The sequence below is a fragment of the Pseudonaja textilis genome, chromosome 9, assembly GCF_049901715.1.
Source record: "Pseudonaja textilis isolate UNSWEBS1 chromosome 9, rPseTex1.2, whole genome shotgun sequence".
Lineage (NCBI taxonomy): Eukaryota > Metazoa > Chordata > Lepidosauria > Squamata > Elapidae > Pseudonaja > Pseudonaja textilis.
The window spans coordinates 24,502,849-24,519,231 of record NC_141998.1 but is presented as its reverse complement, the minus strand read 5'-3'; the positions used below and the strand labels follow the sequence as shown (position 1 = coordinate 24,519,231).

Sequence of the window (16,383 nt, the reverse complement as noted above, 5' to 3'; positions counted from 1 at the left end):
GAAGACTAGGGGAAAGTTGAAGAGGCAAGGAAGGATGGGGTGGCGTGGGAAAAGAAGGAAGTTCTGTCTGTATCTATTTACAATATCTCCTTCTGACTGCTGGAAAAAGTGGAAGACCTAGACAGGTTCTTCCCACTGAGAGCTGATTTCATCTGCTTCAGCCCGAAGCTCCACTCCACTCCTCCAATACAATGGTTTTAAAAATTAATTTCAAGAAGAGAATGTTCTAAAATGGAGCATCTCTGCAAGATCCTCGCAGGCTCTTTCCTCCCCGTCTCTCTGTCTGTTTTCAACAACGGATGGAGCTCTCTTTGGCAATGCTTGTCACTATTTTCTCCACACGCACAAACTGAAGGCCATCCTGAACACTGAATTTTCCCTGCCGTTTCGGCCAGCCAAAGTATTCTCCAGAACACTCTGTTCCAAAAAGCATCTGCCCCTCGCTGACCCTTTGAAAGCTCTTTCGTCAAGCACAAAAGATCAGGACCGTCCGTTACGTTGCGGTATCGAAGATTTATTCAAGCCTATAGATGAGATTCTAGTCCAGCACTAAACTGGCACCAGATAAGGATCAATGGGAATTTGGGAGGGATTGGATCTGGACCATTTGTGGGAATGTAAGGATTCTAAGCTAATGACTCACTTAACTCCTCCACCAGCTCTGTGTGCTCTTTACCTACATCTTCATGGGGATTGCAGAAAGATGACAACCCTGCCTGAGAAGAAGGTTCAGGGACCCTTGTAGCTAGTCAACAGGAGTTGCAGGGGAGTTTTACCAAATCTGAGTTTCTCCATTCTTGAGGCCACATCTCCATTAGCTCAGCCAACAATCAGGAACTCTGGGAGTTGAAGTCCACAAGTCTTAAAATTGCCAAGGTTGGAGACCCCTGATCTAGAGGACATCGTGTGCCTCCTCCCCAGTTCGATCCTTGCTAAAGCCCAGTAGAAGGCATTGCATAGCCAACATTTAATGCAGATGGAGTAAGAAGACCTAGCCAGTCTCAAACCCTTTGACACACACACACAATTGTGATGCTTTTCAGCACTTCTCTGACCTATTTCCATATTTTAGGCATGCATAATTCCACCTGGCTTGGGGGTGGGGGGGAACAAGCACAACTTGTACACAAGACCTTTGACAACTGGTTGTGGACTTAGACCCTCAAATGCAAATCCTAAACTGGCCACATGGCTTGGATGGCAACACCGAACAGAGCAATTTCCAAGCTCTGCAAATCTCAGCTAATGCGGCCGTGTAAGCGAACCGTTTTCCCTCCCTTGTTATTTAATTAGCAAGTAGCACATCTCTTGCTGAGCCTTCCTCTGTTTCTCCTCCACTCTTAATGGGCCTTGTTTTCCTCCGTGCGGAATGGCAAACAGATGTAAGCAAATCCACGTACGCGCACAGACACCAAAGCAACATCGCTGGATGCTGACCCGGCAAAGAGGAGACAGCAGATGCTGGACCCCAAAAGGAACTGAACCCCAAACCTTTGACGTTCAGATGGAAAGCCTACTCCAGAGAAATTAAGGTTTATTCTGCTGGCGGAGAGCCATCTCTTTTGGGTGGTACGGTGGCTTAGAGGTGGAGCTCTCGCCTCACAATCAGGAGGCTGTAAATTCAATCCCAGGTAGAGGCAGATATTTCTCTCTCTGGCCACCATGAGAATATATCTGCTGAACAAAACTCCAGACTGGCTACAGGAAGGGCAACAGGCCATGAAAATACTCAGCTGCATTCAATTTCCCAGACTCCACCCTGTCATGGATTATGGGGTCATTAAAAGAGGATGGAAGAGCCATCTCTTTTGATGGGGATCCAATGGCTACGCCAAGGTCTTTCTTAAAGTCCAAAGCAAGTTCTGGGACCACAGAATTGATACTAATAAAGGAGAACATTTGTAGCTCGGGGTTGACAAGAGGGATCCTTGGTGCTCTTGAAGATGTTTCATCACCCAACTAGGTAACATCATCAGTGCCCAGCATTGATGCGGTTACCCTAGTTTGGGTCACAAAACATCTGCAAGAAAACGAGCAAGCTCAGAGTGCACCAAGGAAGGACGCCAAATACAATTTAAGCCGAGTCCTTCACTGCTATTTCCTGCCTTTTCTGCTGAAAATTCACCTTCTTCATTCCTGGGTAAGCTTTGTTCTGCAGGCAAGATTCCCAACAAGGCAAGTACAAAAAAATAAATAAATCATCAAACAAAAAGGTAGCCAAGAGGCTGATATTTTTTTTCCTGCAAAAATCCACCACGTAGAGAAGCGGATAACTTCAATGGAAGCCGTGTGATTATAACAAGGGTTGGTGACCAGCTCCGCGGAAGAGAGAGGGACAATTTCTTTTCTCCATGCGATGCCTCCAAGTACCTGCGGTTGCAGCCACCCCGCTTTTAAATTAGATCAGTTCAAACCATATTACATTGTTATTGATTAACCGTAGACTTCTCCTACCGAACAAATAAGATACCCAGCGCTGTAGCCGACTGGTTGGTTCTCAATCACAGGCTGTTTTGAGGTCCGTCAAGGCGGAAGAGCCATGCATAAATTGAAATGCAAATGGAGAGAGGATCCTGCTCTCGAGAAATAGGCCCCGTTTGGTGGGTCTGGACCTCTCAGCCCCCTTCATTCTTGGGGGCAGATTCCACTTCATGACTTGAGCAGGAATCTCAACCAGATCATCATCAAACTAGGGCAGGTGTCAGCAACCGGCAGCTCTAGAGCCTCATGCGGCTCTTTGGGCCCTCTGCTGTGGCTCCCTTTGTTGGGTGATCCCACCACTGGCGGGCCCTGCCCATCCTCCTCCCCTCCCAGTCACTCCTCGCCTGGCCTGAGAAGGTAAAACTCAAAAAAACAGAAATGAGAGGGAGCGAGGGAGGGACAGCCAATTCCCATAGAAAACATGGGGAACCACAAAACCTGGGTAGGCGTGGCAGGGGGGGTCATGCGAATGACATTGAGTTGGCCATGCCCACCCAGGTTTTGAGGCTTCCGGTGTTTTATTTTCTATAGGAAACAGGTCCAAATGGTTCTTGGAGTGTTTAAGGTTGCAGACCCATGAACTAGGGGGACAACAATTCCCTAATTCTTGAGCAACCATACTTGGAAGGAGGAAGGGAAGATGGGGTTTGACATCCTTTCCTCCAGCTCTGAAAATAAATCTCTACCAGGAAGTAGAGACCAGCCTGTCCCCTTCCAGATGTGCTGGGCTATTCTCTCCATCATCCCTAGTCAGCAGGAGGAGATGTTCTCCCAGTTGCGGTCCAACTCTTGAATGTGCCCAGTTTGGGAAAAATTAAGGCATTTGATGCAAGACCAAAAACGTCCTAGACGCCTTAAAATTAGGAGGTACGGAGAAGGGTTTGTAGGGATGGGTCTCCAACCTCCTGGAGAAATTCTGCAAGACACCTTGGAACAAAACCAGGCTCCCCTGAATGTCCCTCTTAACTTTTTGGTTGCTAGAGAAAGGAGACCTCTTGGATGGCGAGATGGGACAAAAACGGATCAAGAGTGTTTATGGATATTCTCTTTCCAAGTTTGGATTATATCCATCCTTCCTTCCTTCCTTCCTTCCTTCCTTCCTTCCTTCCTTCCTTCCTTCCTTCCTTCCTTTCCTTCCCTTCCTTCCTCCTTCCTTCCTTTACTGTCTTCTTCCTCCCGTTTCCTTCCTTCCTTCCTTCCTTCCTTCCTTCCTTCCTTCCTTCCTTCCTTCCTTCCTTCCTTCCTTCCTTCCTTCCTCTGTACTGCCTTCTTCCTCCCCTTACTGCCTTCTTCCTTCCTTTTTTCCTTTCTTCCCCTCCCTCCCTGCCTTCCTTCCTTTACTGCCTTCTTCCTTCCCTGTTTCCTTCCTGCCCGCCTTTCTTTCCTCCCCTTACCCCTCCTTCCTTCATTCCCTCCTTCCTTCACTGCCGTCTTCCTCCCCTTACTATTCCCTGCCTTCCTTCCCTTACTACCTTCTTCCTTCCCTTTTTTCCTTCCTTCCCCTCCCTCCCTGCCTTCCTCCTTCCCTTCCTCCTCCCTCCCTCCTTCTTTCTATCCCTTCCACGGTCTCCTCTTATCCACTTGCCCCCACTCCATTACCGCCCCTGACTCTCAGCAAGGTTTCCCTTGGCAGAACATCCTGATGAGGCAGCATCTTTCAAGCCTCTTCTTCCCCCACCGCCCCCCGCCAGGCTGCAGCTCTTCCAGTAAAGCTCAGCCTGCTGGTCTCCACCACCACTTCTCCTGGTTTATCTCTCCTTTCTATCACCACACCCCACCGGTTGCTATCTATCTCATTACCCGGGCTCGGTTAATCACCGCAGGTAGAAGAAAGAGGGAGGGAAGGAGGGAGACAGACAGGAGGCGAGGTACCACTGGCTAGAAGAAGCCTGGGAAATCAGGTCATTTGGAGCTGGCTTGACAGGTTTACCTTCTGACTCAGCTTGGAGACAAGAAGATGCCTGCAGGAATCTTCCAAGCCGATGAAAAGCTTGCATCGAAATAAAATAATGTAGCAAACGCCTGGATTAGCACGGAGGGACAAAGCCTTTTGGTTCAGTTTCCTGCCTCCGACAAGGTCAATGAAGTTCTTATCCAAGGCTTCCAGGCCAAGGCAAGATCTCCTAAGACACAACAAGGGAGTATTTGTTCTCCAGGCTGAGAACCCTGCAGGAGGCATAAAAGGAATATCCAGCTATAGAGGAGGAAGATGGAGAAATAGGGCTTAACCCTAAGCCTCTTCATCGTCCAACAGTTGAGCGGCCAAAATCGCAGAATTCCACAACCGGGAGAGCCAGTTGCTAAGAATTCCGGACACTGAAGTCCAGGCTGAATTCGGGCTGGGAAAATTTGTCCTAGGAAGAAGGGAGAAGTAATGAAGACTATGAGAAGGAAGTGTTTGAAGGGCTGGAAATCAGAGGCCGTCGCTTGGAGGCCGGGCTGAGTTAGTTCCACGACTCTCCATCTCTCAAGGGCCCTCTAAGATGCAAATGACCAGCTGTCTGCAAGGAATATAAATCCTTCCATTTCCCCCCCATCCAGTCAGAGCTGAAGAAGCTTCTTGGATGAGAAGCGAAACGTCTTCCAAAGTAAGGAAACCAGAAAGCCCAGTTGCTTCCTGCAAAAAACATCTTTGGGACAAACACGGTTACAAATGAACCAAGATCCGATTTTTTGTGTGTGTGTGATCCTGCCTTCATTCTAAAAACTTTGCATTCAAGTCAGGTAAATTTAACACACACACACACACACACACACACACACACACACACACGCACGCACGTTTATAGCCCAGGTGGTTGCTGGCTACGCCAGCAGCTTTGAGAAGGTTTGAGAAATTTACTGTAATTATGACTCGTGCTGACACTGAAGATCTGAAGACTTCTGCAAGCGAGGGAATGGAATAATTTCCTGCATCCAGCTAATGAAGCTTGAGTTGAGGGGGGAGGAGAACAGGGAAAGAAGTTAAACAGTGTGGAAAAAAGAAAAAAAGATTCTTCCCTAAACATAATCTATTATTTCCCTGTCAGCTTTTACATATCAAGTTGTTGCGCCTGTCAGCGATACAGTTCCCAAGGGGGAAGAAAGTTTAAAAAGAAACCCCTTACGAACGTGTGACGCTTATGATTTATTTAATAGACCAGCCAGGCTGAAGCTTGGATTTGCACCATCCAGATGCACTGGGTCACTGCTTATAATGTGCAAAGTATCTGCAAGCACCTGGGGAGGAGGGGAGGCTTTGGCAGGGTGCAAATCTGCCACTGTTTTCCTCCGTTCCTCCTATTTGGAAGCCAAGCTTCAGCGAAGAAGAACAGATCTGGGTTTGGCTAGTCTAGAGATAAGACGGACTGGCGAGGATATGGTACCAGTGGTCCGGTATTTGAGGGGCTGCCCCAAAGAAGAAGAGAGGGTCAAATTATTCCCCAAAGCATCGGAGGGCAGGACAAGAAACAAGGGGTGGAAATTAATCGAAGGGAGAAAAACAACCTGGAATTATGGCGAAACTGCCTAACAGGGAGGACAACGAACCGGTGGAACGGCAGGAATCGTGGGAGCTCCATCGCTGGAGGCTTTTAAGAAGAGACTGGAGAGCCATTTATCTGAAATGGTATAGGGTCTCCTGCTTGAGCAGGGGGCTGGACTAGAAGACCTCTAAGGTCCCATCGTATCCTACCCTATCCTTTCCCAATTTCATTCTGTTCTATTCTATTCTATTCTATTCTGTTCTGTTCTGTTCTGTTCTGTTCTGTTCTATTCTATCCTATCCTATCCTATTCCATTCCATTCCATTTCTATTCTATTCCTACTCTACTCTACTTATCCTACCCTACCCCATCCCATTCCGTCCCATATTCAATCCTATTCCCATTCCCTATTCTATTCTGTTCTGTTCCATTCCTATTCCACTGTACTCTACTCTACCTACTCTACTCTACCTATCCTATCCCATTCCGTCCCCTCCCATATTCTATTTATTCTACTCTATTCTTCTCTACTCAACTCTACTCTACTCTACATTCCAATATCTATTCTATTCTATTCTATTCTATTCTATTCTATTCTATTCTATTCTATTCTATTCTATTCTATTCTACTCTACTCTACTTTACTCTACTCTACATTCCAATATCTATTCTATTCTATTCTATTCTATTCTATTCTATTCTATTCTATTCTGTTCTGTTCTATTATATTCTATTCTATTCTATTCTATTCTATTCTATTCTATTCTATTCTATTCTATTCTATTCTATTCGACTCTACTCTACTTTACTCTACTCTACTCTACATTCCAATATCTATTCTATTCTATTCTATTCTATTCTATTCTATTCTATTCTATTCTATTCTATTCTGATTCAGGCATACTAGGTTTTAACTATCCCTGAAAGCCTGAAACTGCTGCTGGATTCTTTATTGTCCTTGCTCCGCTGAGCCCATTTCCCTGATAGGTAAATGCAGGTCGTCCTGAACTGACAACAGTTCATTTAGTGACCATTCTAAGTTACAGCATCATTGAAAAAAATGACTCGCGAACGTTTGTCACGCTGATGACTGTCATAGCATCCCGATGATCACATGATCAAAATTCAGACGCTTAACTCACACTTATGACGGTTGCCATGTTCCCGGAGTCACGTGATCCCCTTTGGCGACTTTCTGACAAGCAAAGTCCACGGGGCAGCCGGATTCCCTTAACAAACCACGTTAACTAAACTTAACCGCCACGATTCCCACTTAAGGATTGTGGCAAGACAGATCATAACGTGGGAATAAAAGTCCCCGAATGAATGTCTCGCTTAGCAACATGAATTTGGGGGCTCCGTTGCACCTGTAAACAGAGTCCTGATTTGAGAACAGGGCTCTGAGATCCCCCGGGGGGCTTTTTCCAACACCCCCACCCGACCCTTTTGTAATTTCAGGCCTTCCGGACCCCGCGACGACAACAAGAAAAACGGCCCTGTGGCATCGTACCCTGCAGGATAGGCGTCCGGGGTCCGCGGCTGGAGGCAAATTTGCTGAGCCTCCTCCTCCTCCTCCTCCTCCCACATGCGTGATCCTGATCCGTGCTCGCTTTTATAGCCCTGCTCTTTTATTTTATTTTATTTGTGCATTAAGGGAGAGCAAACACCGTACTCGGGAGTGGGTAGGGTGCAGCCGCCCCAGGGGAGCAGACGGTGCCATAAAATGGTATCCAACCTGCAGGGGGGGCGGGGAATGAGCGTTTCATGGGGAAACGCAGGGAAAACAGAACTCTGGAAAAAAAAAACTGGCCTGATGTATCTACTGCACAGAGATTCTGTTTTCCCATTGAAGGGATGGAGGGAGGGAGGGAGAGAGGGGGGAGAGAGAGAGAGTGAGAGAGAGAGAAAGAAAGAAAGAAAGAAAGAAAGAAAGAAAGAAAAGAGAGAGAGGGAGGGAGGGAGGGAGGGAGAAACAAAGAGAGAGAGAAGGAGAGAGAGGGAGGGAGGGCAAGACAGAGAGAGAGAAGGAGGGGAAGGAAGGAAAGGAGAAACAGAGAGGGAGAGAGGGAGGGAGGGAGAGAGAAAGGAAGAAACAAAGACAGAGAGGAAGGGAGGAAGAGGAGGGGGAGAGAGAGAGAGAGAGAGAGAAGAGAGAGAAAGAAAGAAAGAAAGAAAGAAAGAAAGAAAGAAAGAAAGAAAGAAAGAAAGAAAGAAAGAAAGAGAGAGGGAGGGAGGGAGGGAGAAACAAAGAGAGAGAGAAGGAGAGAGAGGAGGGAGGGCAAGACAGAGAGAGAGAAGGAGGGGAAGGAAGGAAAGGAGAAACAGAGAGGGAGAGAGGGAGGGAGGGAGAGAGAAAGGAAGAAACAAAGACAGAGAGGAAGGGAGGAAGAGGAGGGGCGGAGAGAGAGAGAGAGAAAGAAAGAAAGAAAGAAAGAAAGAAAGAAAGAAAGAAAGAAAGAAAGAAAGAAAGAAAGAAAGAAAGAGAGAGAGAGGGAGGGAGGGAGAAACAAAGAGAGAGAGAAGGAGAGAGAGGGAGGGAGGGCAAGACAGAGAGAGAGAAGGAGGGGAAGGAAGGAAAGGAGAAACAGAGAGGAGAGAGGGAGGGAGGGAGAGAGAAAGGAAGAAACAAAGACAGAGAGGAAGGGAGGAAGAGGAGGGGGCGGAGAGAGAGAGAGAAAGAAAGAAAGAAAGAAAGAAAGAAAGAAAGAAAGAAAGAAAGAAAGAAAGAAAGAAAGAAAGAGGGAGGGAGGGTGGGAGGGAGGGAGGGAGGGAGAAACAAAGAGAGAGAGAAGGAGAGAGAGGGAGGGAGGGCAAGACAGGGAGAGAGAAGGAGGGGAAGGAAGGAAAGGAGAAACAGAGAGAGGGAGGGAGGGAGAAAGGGAGAAAGGAAGAAACAAAGACAGAGAGGGAGGGAGGGAGAGGAGGGGGTGGGAGAGAGAAAGAGAGAGAGAGAGAGAGAAAGAAAAAGAAAGAAAGAAAGAAAGAAAGAAAGAAAGAAAGAAAGAAAGAAAGAAAGAAAGAAAGAAAGAAAGAAAGGAAGGAAGGAAGGGAGGGAAGAACAAAGAGAGAGAGAGAAGGAGAGAGAGGGAGGGAGGGCAAGACAGAGAGAGAAGGAGGGGAAGAAAGGAAAGGAGAAACAGAGATGGAGGGAGGGAGGAAGAGGAGGGGGCGGAGAGAGAGAGAAAGAAAGAGAGGGGGGAAAACAGGCAGAAGCATGTTTGACCGGTCTCTCTGAAAATGGGTTGGGCAATTGGTGGGAACTGTTATGCGAACCAGGTTGTTCAAGTTAAACCGGATTAGGATTTATTTTATGTTCATTTGGAGTACAGCACACCATGGACATCTCGTGCCTGGCTGGTTGGTTGGTTCATTGATTGATTTCCTCCTTGGATGGATGGAGGGATGGATGCAGGGAGAGGGATGGACGGGTGATGGATGGAGGGGGGAGGGATGATGGATGGGTGAGTGGGTGGGTGGATAAATAGATGGATGGAGGAGGGGCAAATTCTGCATCTCCACGTTTCTATTCCAACATCTCTCCCTGTTGGCTTTCTTATTTTTCGCCGAGGTTTAGTGACACTCTGTTTTCGTGTTTCACCTGGGAACGTAGGAATGCCAACATTTTCAGGTACGCAAAACCCCACTCCTTTCTAGCACGGATCGTGTGACCTAGTTGGGTACCGAGACGCCTGCAAGACAACATCCCAAGCTCAGAGAGCACCCTTCTTCTTCTTCTTCCACCTGCTGAGATGCCAAATCCACCCCCCCCGCCATTCTGAGAACCGGCAAGCATAACGAGAGACCATCCCATCCATCATGGCACCCTGTTCAGACAACCAGGGTGGGATTTCCCAGCTGCAAGGAGCTGCTGAAGCCCCCTCCCCCCAAAAAAGCCCTTTTAGTAAAGTTGCTAAGAACGGCCCCTTGGATTTCTGCGTGCATTTCGGGGGGATCCGGGCGTGCAAGAAATTCCACGCTCATGTTTGCAATGCAAACTTTGCCCTTCCCACGAAATACATTTCCGAATCGAGGAACGAGAAGAGGGAATTTCACTGTAAGCAAGGATATATACATCTTTACTTCCGAGCTGAGGAGGCTGCAAAACTCAAGCCAGGAGTTGCTACTCTGTAAATATCAACGCTTTGGAAACAGAAAGTACGTTCTGCTTGGTGTAGAGGAGAAAATGTCCCGTGGTTTGATCCTAAATCCTGATCCATAAAAACACTCCATTCCCTTAGCTTTCTCTCTTTCTGACTCCCGGCCACTTAGCCTCCAAGCCCCTTGGGGCAGGTACTTAAAAGGCTTAACACAGGTAGCCCTCGACTCATGACAACGACTGAGGCCCCACTGCTAAGCGAGACAGCTGCCCAGGGAGTTTCGTCCCCCTTTCACCACCTCTCTTGCCCGCTGTCGGTAAGCGAAATCAGTGCAGCCGTTAAAAGTTAGTGAGACGGAACTGGAAGTAGGTCGCAAAAGCGGATCACAAGAGCCTCCCAGGGACGCTGCAGCCGTCATTAAATGTGAAGCAGTGTCTGGATTTTTGAACCCTGCGGCCTCCAGGATGCCTCAACGGCCGTGTGAGGAAACTGGTCCCAAGTCTCTCTCTCTCTCTCTCTTTTCAGTGCCGTTGTTCACTTTTGAACGGCCACTAAAAGGAACGGTCATAAGTCAAGGACGGACGACCTATACAGGTTGTCCAAACGGGATGGGAGGAGGAGAAATGGCCATATTTTTTAAAAAAATAAATAAATAAATAAAAGGTATAAACAACTTGCAGGCTTGTGATTTGCAGCTTTTGTCCTGTCTAACTGTCCAAGGGTCCCCTTTGTAGGGCATTTTCATTGAAAACCAGGATTTTTATTTTTATTTTATTATTCCGAACGGTTCAAGGACTGGTCAGCCAGAGGCTAATTATCATCTTCGCTGTGCAGATTCTCAGCAACTGAAATGAAAGGGCTGGAGGGAGAGGGAAGAGCTTTGGGAACACGAAATTAACACGTTTTCCCTGCATCGGAAGGCACAATCTTTGGAAAACAAGGTTGCGTAAGACCGAACGGAGAGAAATATCCATGCAGAATAAGTGCTAAGCTACCGAGTCAAAGAAGAACAGGAAACCAATGTTTGTTTGTTTGCTTGCTTGCTTTGCAGGCGACTGGATTCTAAGGACATTCGGTCCCCACCTAGCAACCCGGCGGGAAAGGATGATGGAAAGTGGAGGTCAGCCCCCATCATCCCCGCTGCAGAGCCATGCAAACCAGCCATCTTGAGGATCTGCCCCCTTCCAAAGAAAGACTGATCCACTCAGGATCCTGGAGAACCACAGCACCGAGTCCTTTGGAGGGCTTCTGGGCTTCCCGCCTTGGTGCCTTCGGCAGGAGCTGTGGTTGAGCCAGCCACCTTCTCCTGGTCAGAGAGAGAGAGAGAGAGAGACAGAGGGAGGGAGGGAGAGAGGGAGAGAGAGGCAGAGGAGGGAGGGGGGAGAGAAAGAGAGACGGAGAGGGAATGGGGAAGGAGAGAGGGAGAGAGAGAGACAGAAAGACAGACAGAGAGAAAGAGATAGAGAGAGAGAGTGTATGAGGGAGAGAGTGAGTGAGAGAAAGAGACAGACAGAGAGGAGGGAAGGATAGAGGGAGGGAGATAGACCCAGAGAGAGAGGGAGAGAGAGGGAGAGAGAGAGGGAGGGAGGGAGGGAGAGAGGCACAAAGAGAGGGAGGGAGAGAGATAGAGAGAGAAAAATGGAGGGAGGGGACAGAAAGAGACAGAGGGAGGAAAGGAAGGAGAAAGGGAGGGAGAGAGAGGGGGGGAAAGGAAGAGAGAGAGAGAGAGACAGAAAGAGGGGGGAAGATCACCAAGAACTACCTTCCCATTTGGGGGTGCTTTCTCCCTCTTCTCCTCTTGTTTGCCACCACCTCTAACTCTGAACCCCCAACCCAGCTTTCCATGTTGATCCTCAGCCTTCTGAAGGCTTCATCCGCTGAGCCTCCCCGGCTTAGTCTGCCCTCTGCCGTACCAACAGCAGAAGCAACACCACTCCAAAAAACAAACCAAGCCTCAGGGTTTTTTAAAAAATATAATAAAGATATATACATAGAGAGAGAGAGAGAGAGACAAACACAATATAGAAGCCTGATGATGGCAGATGAGATTCTGCCGAAACGTTGCTACAACTTTAAAAGCACAACTATAATGACGTGGGAAAATACCCGAACAAAGCTGAATACCATACATATAGATACCCGCGAAAACTTAAGAAAACAAATATAGATAGATAGATAGATAGATAGATAGATAGATAGATAGATAGATAGATAGATAGATAGATATAGGGGCATCCCAAAAAGCAGACAAAGGCAAAGACCCCTACAAGTAACCTGGCCAGGTCAAAAGCCACCTTCTACTTCGGTCAAGAGAAAACCGACATGGTTGCGTCTGCCCAGGGACCCCCAAAGCTTGGCAGAGGCATCGCTCCTCGCAACTTGCAATCCTAAGCTGTTAAAACGTGGTTTTTTGCTGACTGCACAGTCTGTGCCGGAAAATTCCTCTTGCCCCATGCCTCAGTTTCCCCTCCACAACGGGTTAGCATGGACATCAAGGGGGTGGGTGAGTGGGAGCTACGCCACCAGCATGGATGCACCTTCCCAACGCGCCCAACGCACAGCTCCTACAACTGTTCGGTCCCGTCAAAACGCCCGCTTCCCATCCACTTCCTGGGAACGGTGCTCACACAATGCCAAGGTTTGCCAGATTCCTTGCCTCCCTTCCCCCACCCCCCGCCTCCTCCTGGGCACCCCCCCGGGGAGTCCTGTGAGCCCCCACCAACGGCGCTCTCCTCCCGCGCCCACCCACCCAAATGATCCCAAGGAACAGAGAGAGGGGAGGTTTTGCTTAGGAAGAGCTGGAAAACTGAATTCGTTCCTCCTTTCCACCATCCAGCGCAGGGAGGGAAACCTAGCCGGGGACCCCCTCGCTCTCACCCCAACTGTCTCAAAGGCACCCTTGGCCCCCCCCCTCGACCCGGGGAGGAAAGGAGAAGAGCCCAGGGTGGAAAGAAAGGGAGTTGGGATCCAATTCGGGGTTAGGAACCCCCTGGCCTACCCAGTGGGGGGGGGGGGTGGAAGAAGAAAAAAACATCCTTCAAGCTGGATGAGAGAGGCTGCCACTCAGCCCCAAAACGGTCTCTTGACACCCACCCCCCTTTTCAAGGGGGGGATACCTAGGATGGAGCAAGCCCCCTTCACTTCCTCCCTCCCCCACCACTGAGGGTGCCTCCCCCTCCCCTGGCAGAAGAGCGTGAACCCTGATGGGGGGGGGCAGCCTCGTCCCACCCTCCCAATTGGGTAGATGCCCCCAGCCCTCCAAAACCGACCCTCTTTAAGGAGAACCAGCAGTCACAGCAGCGGGGATGCCCTCCCCCCCCCCCATACACACACACACCCTCCCTCTCGGCTGCCCCCCTGCCGTTTATCTCCCTCCCCTCCCCTTCTGCGACCCCTCCCCCTTAAACCTTCCGACCAAATAAAAAGAAATAAAAAGAGAGGAAGGGGGTGGGATGGTCTTACCTGGGAAGGCCAGGCTCGCCAAGCACACGCCGGTAGTCCACCAGCCCCGGAGCCAGCCCAGCTGCCGCGTTGGCCCGGCCATCGGAACCTCTTTTCCCCCCCCCGGTCGGGGTCGGGGAGGAGGGCGAAGTTGAATTGGGGTCGAGGCGCCGATGGGGCATCAAAGGGGGATCCGCGCCAGGGACCCCCTCCCCTTCTTCGTCTCCTTGGCCCGAGGGGCAGAAGGGGGAGGGAAGGAGGGAGGGCGAGCAGAGCAGCCCTCGGGACTCGCCCGCAGACACGCGGCCCCCTCCTCGGGCAGGGGGCAGCGCCCGCCCGACCCTTTTTCCCGGCGGGGGTGGAGATCTGGGAAGGATCTGGAGGGTCGATCCTCGCCTTCCCCGCCTCTGCTTCTGCTCCGTCCGAGGGGAATTTGGGGGGAGAGGGGAGGGGAATCTGAATGGATCTGGAAGTCGATCCTCAGCCGGCTTGGCTTTGGCTGGTTCCCAGCGGGGTGGAGATCTGGAGGGATCTGGAGGGTCGATCCTCGGCTTCCCGGCTCTTGGCTGCTCCGTCCGATCCGGCAGGGGAGGGATCGGAGGGATCTGGGGCTGGGGGGGTTAGACCCTCGGCCGGCTTCGCTCCGGCTGCTCCCGGCGGGAGTGGATGGTGGAGGGATCCGAGGGTCAATCCATCAATCAATCAATCAGAAGAAGAGCTGGAAGGGACCTTGGAGGTCCTCTAGTCGACTCCTCGGCTTCCTCGCTCCGGCTGACTCCGTCCGATCGCTTCGTCCGTCTCAGCCCAGCCCAGCCCCGGCCGCTGGGAAGCGTCTCACCTCGGCTGGCGGCGCCCAAGCATCGCCCGCGGGGCGGTGGGGAAAGAGATGCGCGCCGGGCAGCCAGGCGGAGGGGAGGATCGCGGCGGGAGTCCCGGGGGAGGGCTGCTTCCTCCTCGGCTACAGTCCCCGGCCCTTTCGCCCTCTCCGGGAGGGGAGTCCGGCCGTCTAAGCGCTGCTGCGCTGCGGCTGCTCGGCGGGCCTCGGCGGGGCGCGCAGGGAGACCCCCATCCAGGGCGGGCGGCGGGCGGAGGACGAATCCCGGCGGTCGGAGCAGCAGCAGCGGCCGGGCGGCGCAAACCTCAGCCGCTTCCCGCAGCGGAGCTTCGAGTCCGGCCGGGCGGAGCAGAGAGCGGGAGCGCGCCTGGAGCCCCCGCCCGGGCACGCGCAACGCCAGCGGCAGCGGAGGCAACGGCAGCGGCAGCAGCGGCAGCGGCAGCAGCAGCGCGAAGCTCGCCCGGTCCCAGCTTCGGACCTCTGGCCCCGCCCCCCCCAGCCCCGCCCCTCCTGGCGGTGACGTCACGGCTTGTCAAGGCGCCGGGCGGGGCCTTCCGAGTTAACCCTCTCCTGGACGGAGGGGCGCGTGCGCGGTGCGAGGGGCGCGCGAGGCTCCCCAGTTGGGGAGGCGGGGGAGGGTTTGGATGAGTTGCGCCCTTCCCCGCAGTCCGGCTTGATTGACTGACGGGCTGGTTGCCTTCCCTTTTGTCCTTCCTTCCTTCAACTTCCTTCCTTCAACTTCCTTCCTTCTCTCTCTTTCCATTCCTTCCCTCCCTCTTTCATGCTCTAGTCCTTCTTTCCTGGAATGATGCGTCCCTCAACAAGACCACAGTCCCTGCTGCCTCGCTAGGGAGAGTCAAAAACGATTAGATCGCTCATTCGCCCAAGGTCAACAAATTGGCAAAGGGTAGGATAGGATAGGATAGCAAAGGATAGGGTAGGATAGGCGAGAAGAAGGGAAGAAAGGAAGAAGGAGGAAGGAAAGAGAAGGAAGGGGAGAGGGGAGGGAGGGGAAAAGAAGGAAGGGAAGAAGAGGAGAAGGAAAGGAGAGGAAGAGGAGAGGAGAGGGAGAAAGAAGGAAGAGAAGAGGGAAAAAGAAGAAGGGGAGGGAAAGAGAAGGAAGGGAAGAAGGGAAGGGAAGGAGAAGAAAGAGAAGAGGAGAAAAGGGGGAAGGGAAGGAGAGGGAAGAGGAGAGGAAAGAAGGGGAAAGGAAGGAGGGGAAAAGGAGAGAAGAGAAGAGGGAAAAAGAAGGAAGGGGAAAGGGAAGGAGAGGAAGAGAAGAGGAGAAAGGGGGAAGGGAAGGAGAGGAAAAAGGGAAGGAGAGGAAAAGAAGAAGAGAAAATTGGAGAGTCAAGGAGAGGAAGGAGAAGAGAAGAGGGAAAAGAAGGAAGGGGAGGGAAAGGGAAGGAAAGAGAGAGAGGAGAAAAGGGGGAAGGGAAGAGGAGAGGAAAGAAGAGGGGAAAGGAAGGAGGGGAAAGAGGAGAGAAGAGAAGAGGGAAAAAGAAGGAAGGGGAAAGGGAAGGAAGGAAAGAGAAGAGGAGAAAAGGGGGAAGGGAAGGAGAGGGAAAAGGGAAGAGGAGAGGAGAAAGGGAAAGGGAAGGAGAAGGAAGGGAAGCGGAGAGAAGAGAAGAGGAGAGAGAGAAGAGAGGAAAAAAGAAGGGAAGGCAAAAAGAGAAGAAGCTAGGCTAAACTAGGATAGGATAGACTACACAAATTTAGGCTGGATTAGGCTAATCCCAAAGAGAATGCAATGCTCTAGTTAGCAATCCATTAACAGTCTTCAGAGGAAATGAGTTGTCTATCGATGTTAAACCCAGTTTGTTTGCTCCTGTTGCTGCCACTCTCTGCTACGTGAGCTGATTTGGGCATCCCCAAGGTTATTGGGCCTTTGCTTCTCTTTGGGCCTTGCTGCTTGTCTTTGGGAAAAGCAGGAGCCTCCCTTTGGGTCTGGGGGAGGAATCCTTCCCCCTTCCTCCCTTCTTTTGCCAAGGCAACCAGTCAGTGTTTGCCTCTTTTATTTCCCAACCCACAACATCTCAAATCCTGATCTGTTCCATCTTGGGCC

At 50.8% G+C, this 16,383-nt stretch overlaps 1 protein-coding gene across 2 annotated transcripts in view; it reads right to left on the bottom strand.

Annotated features, from left to right (window-relative positions):
- NECTIN1 (nectin cell adhesion molecule 1) overlaps positions 1–14,800 on the bottom strand; it is a 179,431-nt gene extending 164,631 nt beyond the window's left edge. Inside the window, exon 1 of one of the 2 annotated variants that reach the window (XM_026709196.2) lies at positions 13,505–14,800. In XM_026709196.2, the coding sequence (XP_026564981.1) occupies positions 13,505–13,586 (82 nt within the window). In that variant the 5' untranslated portion in view covers positions 13,587–14,800. The remainder of the gene's footprint in view (positions 1–13,504) is intronic. The other variant, XM_087939170.1, reaches the window with a different exon arrangement.
- Between the last annotated feature and the right edge of the window lie 1,583 nt (positions 14,801–16,383).